General features: G+C 46.3%; 1 protein-coding gene across 1 annotated transcript in view; it reads right to left on the bottom strand.

The window, feature by feature from the left end:
• The window catches only part of N4BP1 (NEDD4 binding protein 1), a 61,270-nt gene extending 50,944 nt beyond the window's left edge, over nt 1–10,326 (bottom strand). The window contains exons 1-3 of the mRNA XM_077751297.1: nt 10,269–10,326; nt 7,318–7,551; nt 4,643–4,769 (exon numbers count right to left, since the gene is read on the bottom strand). Coding sequence (XP_077607423.1) covers nt 4,643–4,769; nt 7,318–7,551; nt 10,269–10,326 — 419 coding nt within the window. The remainder of the gene's footprint in view (nt 1–4,642; nt 4,770–7,317; nt 7,552–10,268) is intronic.
• Nucleotides 10,327–14,479: the final 4,153 nt, after the last annotated feature.

Here is a 14,479-nt window from a genome sequence, read left to right as displayed (position 1 = left end):
GGGGGGGGGGGGGGAGGTTGATTCCTGCTCTCTCCTCCAGCAGGGCCAGGCATGGAGGAGCACATCCAACTTCCATCTGCCTCTCCCTACTCTTCCCCAGGGCAGGAGGAGGACTTATCTGATGCCACAGACCAGTGGCTTTCAGAGAGGGTATGTTATTGTCTGCCGTCTGCGTCTGCGGTTGCTCACTGTGTCAGTGACTGGGTGAAGTATTTCCACTTCAGCCACATCCTCCAGTCCAGCTTTGTCAGTAATAAAGATGACATTTTGATCTCTACCTGTCTGACGCCTGCTTTTATTTCTCAGTTTTGAACGCAGGAGGGGCAGAAAGTGTTTATTCACCTTTTAAAATGCCACTGACGGTTGCTATTATTATCACTCCTATTTTAAAGGTGAAGACATAGAAGCATGTAGAGATCTGGGAATGTTTCACAGAGCTGGTAAGTGAAGTGGTGAGAATAGGAATTTGAATCCAGGCAGTCTGACTCTGTGCTGGGGTGTTCATACGTGCTATGTCATAAACCTTTATCTGCAACCAACCCTTGTTTCTGCCCTTGTGCAAAAGTAAGCAAGGAGAGATGATATGTTCTCATGACCAGCAGGAGGTTGGGTGCTACTTGCCTTGGGATGCTGTCAAAAACAGACATGCTTGCATATGTAATGTTTGGCATAGCCAACCAGCCAACCAATCTCCTGCTCACAATGCCTTCCAACTGGAGGGCTCTAGGGTGGTGGGTCTTCTGGGTTCTTTTTTCAGGCACGCTTTTTAATATATATTCAAACTGTACAGTTTTTCTCCTCTCCCTTGTCAATAGTCCAAACCACCATCCTCACTCCCTTTGACAACTGTGGGGTGTCCCCCACATTCTTCCTAGCCTCCCTCCAAATTTCAGGAGCTACAACTGCTCTAAGGTTGGGAGAAATTATTTACAAATATCGATGGTGCAGCCAGGGTAATATTCTCAAATTGCAAATTTCTTCAGTCAATCTCTTAAAATGCCACAAGAGCTTCCCCTTAGGCTCAGAATAAAATTCAAACTCCATGTTATAGGTTTCAGCCTTTGTAAGATCTGTCTCCTGCATACTCCACCTCTACTCCTCTCTCCACCTAGCCTAACAGACACTGCCTCAGGGCATTTGCATGAGGAGGTTTTCCCCTCCAGTTTCTTTTCACTTAGTTAACTCCTGCTCTTTCCTCAGATCTCAGTTCCAGTTTCTTTTCACTTAGTTAACTCCTGCTCTTTCCTCAGATCTCAGTTCCAGTTTCTTTTCACTTAGTTAACTCCTGCTCTTTCCTCAGATCTCAGTTCAAGATCCATTTGTTCAAGAATTCATTCACTGGCTTTTCTGATGAGTCAAACCCTCTTGTCACAGGCTCTTGAGGGCACTGTGCCCTCTTGCTCATAACACTGGGATCAGTTTTACATATGTGTGTGTGATTTTTTTTTTTTTTGAGAGACAAGGTGCAAGTGAGTGAGGAGCAGAGAGAGAGGGAGAGGGAGAGAATCCCATGAGAGGCACAGAGAGAGAGAGAGAGGAAAGCAGGCCCCACCCAGGGCTTGTGTTTTACCAAAGTGGGGCTCCAGCTCACCGGATGTGGGACTCGAACTCAGGAACTATGAGATCATGACCTGAGCTGAAGTCAGATGCTTAACTGACTGAGCCACCAAGGCGCCCATGATATATTGATTCATGTCTGTCTCCAGATGTCATCAGACTGTCAGCTCCATGGGGGCTGTCACCTGAGGCTGGAATGAACTCAAAGTATTTCAGGAATGGAAAGCAGGCCAGCATGCAAGCCTTTATGACTGGAGAGTGCTGAGATGGGAGGGAGGGGGAGGGGGCAGGAGAGGGTCACCCACAGGTAGAATGAGGCTAGATCCTCCAGAACGTGATGACCAGTTAGATTTTCTGTTTTAAGTATACTGGGAAGCCTTCCTAGGTTTTCAAGCAGCAAATGAGCCATTTAATGTGTGCTCTGAGATCTCCCTCCCTTCCTTGGTGGAGGAAGCCTGGAGGCCCAGAGTGGACCTGGAAAGAGCACTTAGGGGTTATTGGTCCTGGAGAGAGATGGTGGTGGATTGGACCAGGGAGGTTGGAGTGGACACAGAGAGGAGGAATCTGAGAGGTATTTTGGTGGTAAATCCTCAACATGAAAGTACGGGGGGCTTGTTTCTCCTCAGCTGTGGAAAAGCCTTGGTGCTTCTGCTGCTTCCAGTCTTGTGTTTCGTTCCCTTTATAATTCCTCTGTTGTTATTGCTCACATATTGGAACTCCTCTGACATTAATTCACACTGCTAAGCTGCTGTGGCATTGAGAGTTGTTTGTAAAACTCAGTCATCTCAGGTGGGAACACCGTTTCTGGGCCAAGTGTTACTACATGACAGGTCCTAGATGCCTGAATCCACAGTATTTTCCCGTCACCCTTTACAGCAGGGTTTCTCAACAATGACACAGTTGACATTTGGGGCCAGATAATTCTGTGTTGTGGTGGCCTACCCTGTGAATTACAGGATGTTGGACAGCATTCCTGGCACCCTCTCTGGATGCCAGTGTCACCCATTTGTGACAACACCCAAAATTCCCCAGAAAGTATGTAATGTCTGGGAGGGGGGAGGGTGTAAAATACCCACCCCTATTAAGAACCACTGATCTACACAGCAGTTCAGGGAAAGCCCTATCCCTGGGGCTGAGCTCATGGGAATTCTGTCTCCTCCTCTCTTCTGCATGGGACACACACACACACACACACACACACACACACACAGTCACAACAAATCTAATGAGAACTCTCTGGGTCCCCTCTGATATGTTGTCTTGTTTAAATTAAGAATATAACAATATGGGTTAAGAGGGTCCTGGTCAGATGTGTGTCCTCCAAGCAAGTGACTGAGCAACTGACTACCTATTACCCATTGCTGCTTTTCATCTGCTTATCTATAGAATTCATTCTTGCCATGCCACCTACCTGTCTTTAAAGCCCAGCTTAAGTCTTACTTTTTCCAAGAAAATGTGCTGGCTTCTTCAACTTCCTGTGGCTGCTTAGGGCAATTGAATGATTGGTTGTTTAATTCATTCATTCATTCAATGAATATTTACAGAATACCTACTATGTGCCAGGCAGGGAGTAAGTCCTGAAAACATATCAAAACAAAGCAAAGTGTCTGCTTTCATGAGCTTACTAAAAGGGAAGACACAATGAATGAGTGAATGGTATAGGCCAGGGAATGGTGGTGGGTATTTAGAGGGCTCAGTATTCTATTCCCATCCATGGTAGGTAGTCTCCAAAGATGGCCCTCAATGATGCTTTTTCTTCTTGTGTGGGCACACTGCTCTTTACATCAGGAACCTGGGCTGCTCTGTGACGGCACACCCATAGCATCTGTACAAATGATATTCCAGGATTTCTAAGATCAGTTCTTAAGAAGACTATTAGCTCCTATTTCCTTCCTCTTTGAATACTTGCTTGTGCAACAGTCCTGCATGGAACCTAATTCCTGTGCCAAGAGGAAGCCCAAACAACTATGTGGAGGAGGGCCAAGGTCCCCATGTTCCCAGCTGACGGCCCCAGATGAGCTCCCAGCAAGAATTCCAAATACCAGTCACGTGAGTGAGGCCATTTCCGACTTCCAGCTGGTTCAGCATTCCAGCTGACAACCTGTGAAACAAAAGAACCATCTAGTCAACCCATGGATGTATGTGAAATAGTAAATTGTTAATTCAGCTAGTGAGTTTTGGGCGATTTTTCAGGCAGAACTAGATAAGGAAACACATCTAAATTCATAACTGACATACCAACATAGGAGCTAGACAGTTATATAAACTTATAACTGATAATGTTGAATGGAAGATGTGGCTGGTTATTGCCCTACTCATGAACTGGACAGAGTCCAGTGACTGGCACAGCTGAACACTCTGGGCTTCTCTTTTTCCCCTACCCACTGGGCAGGTGGGGAGGCCCCTTTCTGTGAGACAGAGAGCAGACAAGAACATGCTGTCTCTGCAGATAGGCTGGCTTCCCAAGAGAAGACAGCTGAGAAGCACGTGCTCAGTATCTTCTCCAAAACTCATCAATCAGACAACTCAATCCTCCCATAGTAAGCGGGAGTGATAGGTAGGGAGATAGGCCAAGAGAGATGATCTGCCTAGTCTCCTTCACATGGAAATATGAAGAATAGAGAAAAAGGGTGCCCCAACAGTGATGAGGATTCTGAAATGGAGAAGATGCATTTGTAATCATTTAGGTGGGCTGGACAAGGAAAGCCTCTCTGAGGAGCTGACATTTGACCAGTCATTTGAATGGAGTCGGGGAGCCATGGGGATATCTGTGGAGAAGAGCTTCTAGGCAGACAGTGGTTAGTGTGTTTGCAGAGCAGCAAGGGGGACTGTGTGCCTGGAGCTGGGTGAGCACTGAGAGGAGGAGAAGGGTTGAGGCTGAGAAAACCTGAGGCCCCTGGGAAAAGCCCCTGGAAAAAAGTTAGACTTTATTTTACATGTGATGGGAAGTCATTAGGTGATCAATGCTCCTTGATCAATATATTCTCCAACTCAGGGTGCAAGTGCTTCAGCACTCTTGTCATCAAGTTTCATGTTGGTGAAACCTTGTTGGAGTCAGCGTGAAGGGGCTGTGGGGTTCTCATACTTGCACGAGGTCACCAGATACTCAGCTGCATGGATTGCAATCAGGTCTAACACCTGGCTGGCTACCAATGCTTCTAGGACAAAGTGGCCAAAAGCATCTACTTTGTGGGACCTTTGGTCTGAGCTACCTGGGCAGTGGAATTTCAGACAAACTTGATACCTGATATGAGTGCCCATAATGTATGGGGCATTCTTATTTATTTATTTATTTTTAAATGTTTATTTTTGAGAGATAGAGCACATGAGAGTTGGGAGGTAGCATAACAGTGGCTAAGGTGGTCTGTTTATTTTTCTGGAAGAGCAAGAGAAGGAAAGTAATGTCTACGTAATGACAGAATGCTGTCACTCCCACATGGGACCAAAATCAAGTGGTGAGGGGCAGTCAGAAGACTACAGAGACCACAACTGAGGAAAGGATTAGATGGAATTGCTGTGGCATGGAAGACGTGCTATCTAAATGTGTGTGTGTGTGTGTGTGTGTGTGTGTGTGTGTGTGTATTTATATATTGCTTTTCCAAATGTCCCTTGCATGTTTGACCCAATACAAGGAACTGGACTATGTACTCAGCACTTAGAACATTATGTTTTCCACAATTATTGATTGGCTGACTCTACACAAATGCCCACTCCCATAAACAACTCCATGAAGTAGGTATTAAGCCCATTTTATTTTTTACTTTTTTAAGTTTATTTGTTTTGAGAAAGAGAGGGGGAGAGAGAGAGAGAGAGAGAGAGAGAGAGAAGGGAATGGGCAGAGAGAGAGGGAGAGAAAATCCTAAGCAGGTTCTGCACTGTCAGCACAGAGCCCCACATGGGATTCGATCCCACAAACTGTGAGATCATGATCTGAGCTCAGATCAAGAGTCGGACGCTTAACTGACTGAGCTATCCAGGCACTCCTATTATGCTCATTTTAAAGATGAGGAAACTGAGACTTAGGGAGGTCAAGTATCTTGTCTGAAGTCTCTACCACTAGGAAGGGGTAGAGCCAGAACTGGCACGATGGGTCTGTAGTATTGAAGACTTCTCCAAAGATCCGGAAGGGTGGAGACATGCCTTCATTCCCCTTGAACTCTCCCACACCCAGACAAGAACCAGGCTAGTTTGGGGCTGCCCAGGACTGGTAATTGGGTTTTATTGACCTAAAGATCTCCAGGAAAAGAAGGCACAGATGACTTTTGCACATTCGAGAACTGCAGGACACAAACAGCAGGAAGGTCTTTCTCCTGCTTGGCCATTCTCAGTTGTGCTCTGGAGACGTGGAAGACACTTTTGGATGCCCTGTTATAAACTCCTACATGCTCTGGAAGTCACAATTGGCCAGCGGGCACCTCCCCCTCCTAACAGTCCCAAACTGTAGCCTGGAGAGGTGTTTGGGGCTGGCCCTAACTTATGGCCCCGTCTAATCCACCCTCTTTATTGTACAGATGAAGAAACCAAGATTCAGAGAGGGGAAGTGAATTATCCGTAGCCACGACTCCTTCCCCACAACTCAATCCAGAGTGGACGAAGCTCTTCAACAAGAAGGCTCACCCTTGTCTAGAGGAGGGCCTCCTCGTCCTCCAACCCCATCCGCAGGTCGCACTCATCTTTCCTGTGGTCCTTGCCCTGGCCCCACCCCTAGGCCGCCTCCACAGCAGGCAATATGCTGGGGCAGAGGCCAGACGACCCCTGCCCCCCAGGGTGAGGAAGAGGAGATCAGTCCAGCTCCAGGGGACTGGCTGGGTGACCTGTAAGGACCTCCTCACCCTGAGATGCTATTTTATGCATTCCGTAAGAGCTCCAGGGTGGGACAGGTTCAAGGGAAGTCAGGTCTCCACCCTTCCCCTCCAGCTTCCCAGAGTAAAAAGAAACTGCAGTTTCCGGAAGCTTGTGTGAACTGCAGGAAGGTCATGGAATATGTCAGGGTTCTCTTTGTTCTGCAGTGGAGTCAGCGGTGTGGCCGCCTCTCTCTCTGGCTCTCCATCACCACGTCTTGCTTCATCTCGTTCCGCATTCCCGCCAGACATAGTGCTGGAATCCCAGTTTTTCCTAAAGTGTGGAAAACACACCACTGAGGGAATGGCAGATGCGTTTCGATGGAAAACAGCCGGACTTTTAAGAAATTGGCATTGTTACATATTTATTTTTAGAGTCCTGTTTTTGGCAAGAAATACTGGACTTCCAGTTGTAGCCATAAAACATTTCCCTTATAATTATGTTTAACTTTAGAAGGTGAGTTGATTTCAAAAGATGTATTAGCTGGATTCTTAACTTGGGTGGTGTGTAGAAGTGGTCAGAATCACGAAAAGGGATGTAACGGACTCACGTGTGGGAAATACCCATGGGAGTTGGTGCTTCAGGACCCTGTACGCCGTCCCTATAAGGAGGGACATGTGCTAATAGTGGCAGCCCTCTCGGAAGACCCACATCTGAGGATGTAAGAGCTGGCTCTAGGCCAACCAAAGAACCGGCAGCGCAGGAGTCTTGGCTCTGCCCTTTTCCAGGGTGCCTGGGCGAGCCTCCTCTGCTCTGGGCTGTTTCCCATTTCTGCAATGAGGAGGCTGCGGCCTTACCAGCTGACACATTCTCATTCCTTCTCCCTCCTACCTGCGTTGGAGCTTAGACCAGGAGACACCGTCAGGGGAAACGATTTCACGTTTCAGACGCGCACTCGCTCCCTTATCAAATATTTACTGCGCCCCTCCGCGCACAGACACCTCTGCTCCAAGAAAGCCTGTTTCTCAAGTGCTCCTGGTCTCCGCCACCGAAGTCCGGGGCGCCACCTGCTGTCTTGACGGCGCCAGTGCAGCTTCCGACAGTGGAAAAGGCTTGATTTCAAGTCTCCCTCACTCTGGAGCGCGAAGGAATCCCCTGGGGAAATCGGGCAGGCAGCTCTTTTTCGAAGAGGTGGCAAGGCCGAGAATGGGGCTGCAAGATAAATGGATCTATATGATTGGCAAAAAAGCCTCCCATGGATGGAAGGGGCTCAGAGGGAACCAAAGAAAGCGGGCAACAACTCCACTTAGCCATGCTTTTCTGGGACATAAAGGCTTACCAAAAGGGACTGGGTCTGCCCCTCAGCGCCATCCATCCCGAGTGTGAAGGGAGCAGCTGGGGAGCTCCGTCAGGGGCTCAATAAAATGGATTGATAAATTATTTGAGACTTTTCACTCTGCTTTTGCTGTAAGTGGAGAAGAAGGTGTTGCAAGGTGTCTGCAGAGGCCAACATCCTCCATCCAGTCCCACATGTGGGGAAATTGCTCCCCAAAGCTCTCTTTCTCAGCAGTCTCAGTGATGAGGCTGGAACTCCTCTGTCCAGAATGCAACTCTGCATGCCCATCTGCTGAGATGCTGCCTCCCCAGCGCCTCTCACAAAGTCCATTTAGGTTTTCAGTTGGAGACAGGAGGTGTGGTCCAGGAGCACAGAAGCTTTCTACCTCAGTTGTTCCCTAGCTTTGGTCTATCTCTGAATTAAATGAAGGGGTGTGTTAGAAGACGAGTGCTCAGGCCCCACTGTAGCAGACTGTGGTGGGGTGGGTGTGGGGTTGGGCCCCAGGGTATGCAGATTTCCAACAGGCACCCTCCTCCCGTTCTGGTCCTTCAAAGGTTATGAAGCACTGCCGGAGCTCAAAAGGGACTCCTCTGTCCAGCCTTCTTCTGGATGCAGTGAAAAAATACTTGTTCGTGTGAAATGAAAGCTTACTTTGGGCTAGGTACTGCACTTGGTGCTTTCTGAATTCTCATTTAATGCTTACCACAATGCCTTAGGGGCACCATTTTTCTGTGCATCTAAAAATTTCATTTTTTAGTGTTTATTTATTTTTGAGAGAGAGAGAGAGAGCATAAGCAGGGGAGAGAGGGAGACACGGAATTCGAAACAGGCTCCAGGCTCTGAGCTGTCATCACAGAGCCCTATGTGGGGCTCGAACCCACGAACCATGAGATCATGACTTGAGCCAAAGTCGAAGGCTTAACTGACTGAGCCACCCAGGTGCCCCTTTCTGTGCATTTTAAAGGAGGGAGAGACTCAGGATTTTTTAAAAAGTTTATTTATTTTGAAAGAGAGAGAGCATGCATGTGTGGGTGGGGCAGAGAGAGAGAGAGAGAATCCCAAGCAGATTCCTCACAGACAACACAGAGCCAGACATGGGGCATGATTGAACCCACGAAATATGAGATCATGACCTGAACTGAAAGCAAGAGTCCAATGCTTAACCAAATGAAAATCAAAAGTCTGTTGCTTAACCAACTGAACCACTCAGAAGCCCCAAGAAATTTAGGATTAAAGAAGCTTGACTCAGGTGCAGCAAATAGCAAGGACAAGGATTTGAATTCAGTTCGTTCTGATTTCAAACCACACATTCTTCTTTCTTTTTCCAATATGATGATTGATCCTATTTATTCCTATTATCTGGGCATGATGACTTTAAAGTTAATTTTTAAACAAGCAAGACAGCTATGTGGCTCCACAATTCAAAAAAGTATTAAAATGTATTCAGTGCCATTGTATAATCATGTGAATACACTTAACACTACAGTACACACGGAAATGATAAAGATGGTGAATTTTATGTTATGTGTTTTTTTTCTGCAAGTAAAAAGAAAGGCGTTTAGTGGGAGAGCTCTCTGTATTTGTTGCCCATCTGCCTGGTGACTCCTCACCAGGGGTAATTACAGCTATTAGGTTTAAGTTTTTAAAAATATTTATTTATTTTGAGAGAGCGAGTGGTAGAGGGGCAAAGAGAGAAGGAAAGAGAGAGAATCCCAAGCAAACTTTGTGCTGACAGAGGGGCTCAAACTCATGAACTGCAAGACCATGACCTGAGCCAAAATCAGGACGCTCAAGTGACTGAGCCACCCAGGTGCCCCTATTTATTTATTTTTAATTGAGATGTAATACCATTATATTAGTTTCAGGAGTACAACAATATGATTTGCTATTTGTTTATGTTGTGAAATGGTTACCATGATACGTCTGGTTGACATCTGTCACCATACATTGTTACAATAATGTTTTTCTTGTGATGTGAACTTTTTCTACCCTTAGAGGGTAGAAACTTTCAAATATGCAATATGGTATTATTAACTATAATCACCAAGCTGTACATCACATTTCCAGGACTTTCTTATTTTATTGCTGAAAGTTTATACCTTTTGACATCCTTCACTTATTTGGTCTCCTCCCCCTGCGCCCCACCCATCCAACACCAGTCTGTTCTCTGTATCCCTGAGCTTGGTTTTTGTGGTTGTTGTTTGTTTTTTAGATTCCACATATAAGTGAGATCATATGGTGTTTTTCTTTCTCTTTCAGACCTCTTTGAGTCAGCATAATGCTCTCATGTGTCAATAGTATCCCATTATATACATATATCACATTATCTTTATCCGTTTATCCATTGGTGGACACTTAGGTTGTTTCTACATCTCAGCTATTGTAAATAATGCTTCACCTCAGTCCTTTCTTTAACTGCTATAGTGGCTCAGTGTACAAGACTATAATTGCTTTCACCACCTCCCCAGCTGGTGGGCGCTGAGCTGGTTTCCAGTCTCTTGAAGACGTACTGTGAATTCCCACTGAGGAGCCAGCTCACCTTACCCAGAGAGTAAACTGTAACTGCAAAGCAAAATGTGTTGTTTACACTCACCCTTGAGAGTAGACAGGCCCACATTCAAGACCTGCCACCTTCTCTCTATAAACACCATGCTGTTCCTCCTCCACTTTTGGGATGGATCGCAGTGCCATATGAAGTAGCAGGTGTGCATTTCAGGGCCCTGAGGTACAAATCAAGTGTCTTCACACATTGCAGTCACCCACGTTGTGATCAGCTCACATTGTGAGAGGCTTTTGGAAGAGAGGGCCCAGCAGGTCCACAGCCCCCATCTCGTGCCCTCTTCTGGACTCATTGGGTTGGGGTGGTGGGTGGTGTCACTCAAGATATTCAGCTTTTTGTTAGAGGGGAGGTGCATAGAGGTGAAATAATGTGAGTTGCATGGGGAATTGCTGGAGAGCCGCCTCTTGCTGTGCTACATGGTGATGATTATCCCCCATGGGTGTTCTGATGGCCTTCCCATTAGCTCTTTCTCTCCCTCTCTCTTATTAAACTGTGATATGCTTAAAGCCCAAAGTGGGGTCTCACTTGTCCCTACGGTTCTCACAGCCTTGGAAGTCTGACCTGGGTGCAGGCAATGCCGGGTGCTGACCATCTCCCAGGTGCCCGCGGAACACTACATTCAATTACCTCACTTAACCCTCCTGACAACTCCCAGAATGAAGTGCTATCGTTATTCCCAGTTTTGAGATAAAGAAAATGAGGCACAGAGAGGTTGAACCACCCATCAAAGTCACACAGCTCTTAATTGGCAGTGCTGAGATTGTGAATCTGGGCAGTTTGGCTCCAGCATCTGCCTTCTTCACTGCTCTGCTGTGCTGCTTCAGTCATCTGTTCCCTTTGTCTTGGAAAATTAGGGAGGAAAAGGGACGGTGTTTACTTTATTCAACCTAAAACAATAACATTCAATTTAGCAAAAGTGTATCATGTATCCTGGTTCTGTTACTAATTAGCCGTTATAATTTTGGAACAGTTACTTAATGTTTTTGTTTCTCACCCATAAAATAGGGACAATGGCACTGATTGCAAGAGGCTATTTTGAGGGGGAATGAATTAGTCTGCAGAAGGGGCTTACACATAGTCAGCAGTCAGCATGCAGCACGCTGCTTCTATGTACCAGGCCATGGGCCTGGTCCTCCATGTTCATGGTGCATGGATCAGCAGCATGGGCATCACCTGAACACTTGTGAGCAACGCAGAATCCCAGGCCCCACCACAGACCTGCTGAATCAGAGTCTGCATTTTAGCGAGGTGCCCAGGTGGTCCTAGAAAGCTCTGCCTTACAGCAGCGGCTTCCAATCACCCACTTCCATCAGATCCCAGGTGCAACTTCTGACCCCAAGGCTGGTGTGTGTGGAGGTGGCAGACAGCAATGCTGCTAGCTCATTTAGCCTCTTCCGAAGTTTGGCGATCAGCCAGGTTTGGAGACCCAGCTATAAGAGGCAGCAGAGATCAATGAATGAAACAGTTTCTGCACTTTTGATGTGACGGAGAGGACACCTTTTTGGTTGGAGTGCCCAACTTCTGTCATCTTTTTCTGGATCCCCCTTCCATCCTTGCCCAATGTAGCATTTTGAGAAACAGAGCTTTAGGGACTCAGGAAGGGTGGTCAGAGACAAGAGTGCCACCGTGTGGCAAGTTTCTGGCATTACCATTCAGAACGCAGCTGGTAAAGTTAAGGATAGAGTGACTTCTGTCTGTGATAATAGGGACAGTAATAGCTAAATGGTATTAAACCTTTGTTATGTGCCAGATAAAATGCCTGGCCACCCTCACAGATTCCTTTATGTAGAACTCACAACGAGAGAATGAAGTAGGTACGATTGTCCCCGTATTGCAGGGCTGGGGTAGCAGAGGTTGGGATAAATGTACCAACTTGTTCAGGGTCTCTGGGTACTCAAGGCTGAAGCTGGGAGGTACTCAGGGAAGCCTGGCTCCAGACCCCACCATTCTATATTAGTTTCAATATATTTCCTCAATGGCAAGAGAAGGAGCCTTTTCTGGAATAGACCCCTTGGTTTTAGATTACATTTAAGCCTGTGTTATTTTGTTTCCTGGAGCAGGCAGCCAGTGCTGGGCCAGGCGTCAGAGACCTGGTGCCTGCATAAGCTCTTGTCCCTCCCAAGCTCATTGGCGTATTTTTTTCTGAGTTTATAGAAGAGGGGATAATAATATTTGAGCGGTTTACCTTTTAGTGTCTTTGCAACGATGCAAGGAAGTCCTTGGGAAACAGAAAATTGTACTGAAAATTACATGACAGTGGGAAAGGCAAGGTGGTGTCTGATATTCTCAGGGACTATAAGGTTAAAAGTGTATGATTCCCTCCCCCCCCAATACTTCAAACCAGCTGCATTAGTCAGAACAGACAATTATGCTGGGTTAATAATAAACCCTAACATCTCAGCAGTTGAAAAAAAACAGTGTTTCTCTCATCAGTGATGTAAGCACACAGTCGGGGCTCTGCTCCTCTTCGGCTCTCAGGGCCCATGCTGACTGAGGCTTCATCTCAACAGGCAGCAAAAAGAGCCTGGAGACCACTGACTGCCCCTTCAGGTCACATGGCTTTGCATGAACTCAAGGGCTCCTAAGATAGGTGAATGTTTGTGACCCAGTGACCCCTTCCTTCTTTCCTCCTTCCCTTTCTTCCTGCCTTCCTTCCCTTCTCGTTTACTGAGTGTCTGCTATGTGTGGTGCTGTTCTTCACAGGGGGGTTATGGATAAGACAACATTCCATCTCAAGTCCTGCATGGTCTCATGGTGAAGTCAAAAAGCTGACGGGAATAATTATGGGGTGATATGTGAGCACAGAGAAGGGGCAGCTCAGTCAACCTGAGGAGTAGTTAGGGAGGGCTTCTTGGATGAGGTGGTATAAAAGTTCTTGAAGGAGAAGCCAGAGTAAGCCTGGTGAAAGAGGCAGGGAAGAGCATTTTCAACAGAAGAAAGGCAGAAGATACTAGGTGTGCAGGAGGGCTCTTTGGGCTCAGTGAGGGGTTCTCTAGGTCTGAGGTGTGTCGTAGGTGGATGAGTGGATAAGGAGGCATGGTAGGAGTTGGGGCCAGATTGTATAGGTCTGTGGACAGTTGCGGAGCTTGCACTTTATTTGAGGTGATGGAGCCATAGAAAGGTTTTAAGCAGGCCAGTGATGTGGGAATTCCTCTTTAGGGTGGATGGGAGGGGGAGGGTTGGGAGTGGAAAGATGGTTAGGGTACTATTGTAATCCATGATGGAGGTGATGGGGAGTCCGGGCAGAGGGAGAATGGGCACATCTGAGAAATGCTACAGGACTTGGTTTAAACTGAAAGTGGGGGTAACGCCAAACTTTAAAAATGCCCGAGTTTCAAACTGCATGAAATGGATGCAATGTATTTATTCATTTGAGATATGTATTAATGTCTGTCACAGACCTGTTCTAGGTGATTCAGAGACCCCATGGGGGGAAAAAAACCACAATTTCCTGCCCTCATGAGGCTTGTGGTCTAATGGAAGAGCCGGCAATAAATAAGTTTATACACTAGATAGTATATTAAAAAGTAAGTGTCGTGTGAGGAAAGGGTAGGGAAAGAGTGGTCAGGAGTGTTGGAAGGGAGAGGGCTCAATATTTTAAATAGAATGATTAGAGAAGTTCTCACTTAGAGGTGGCATTCTCGAAGGCACTTGGAGGTGAGAGAGAGCACATTCCATGTTCTACCGGCTGAACTGAGGGAGGAGGAAAGGTTGGCAGTGCCCACCAGTTACTGGTGGAGACATTTTCCTCTAAGCAGCCTTCATGGAAACCCACAGCATATTTCCACTTTCATCTCCTTTTCCGGGACTTGTGTTTCTGCCTACACTCATTCTCTTTGGACAAGGACCATTTGATATGTTTTTTTTATACTTTCCTAGTTCCTGTTGGAACCAGACAACTTTTGGGTTGTTTTGACTGGATTTGGGATGTTCTAGGAATTCATTGGTCTTTGTGGTATATAAACACTTCTTGGGAATGAATAATGTCTTCACATGTTTGGATCTGTTTTTTGTTTTGTTTGTTTTTGTTGTTATTTGGACCTGTTTTTTATTTGTTGCTTTTTTTTTCTTTCTCATTTCATTTTCAATGTTTAACTTTATTTTTGAAATCCCCTGCAATACGATTCCCTCTGCTGTTCCCCTCAGATCTCAGTCATGACTCTCACCCCTTCTACATAAGCCTTGTTATGGGTTGAATTGTGTCCTCCCAAAACTCATACATTGAAGTCTTAACTCCCAGTACT

This window comes from Crocuta crocuta, unplaced genomic scaffold (assembly GCF_008692635.1).
Source record: "Crocuta crocuta isolate KB4526 unplaced genomic scaffold, BGI_CrCroc_1.0 scaffold124, whole genome shotgun sequence".
NCBI lineage: Eukaryota > Metazoa > Chordata > Mammalia > Carnivora > Hyaenidae > Crocuta > Crocuta crocuta.
This window is presented reverse-complemented; position numbering and strand designations above follow the sequence as displayed.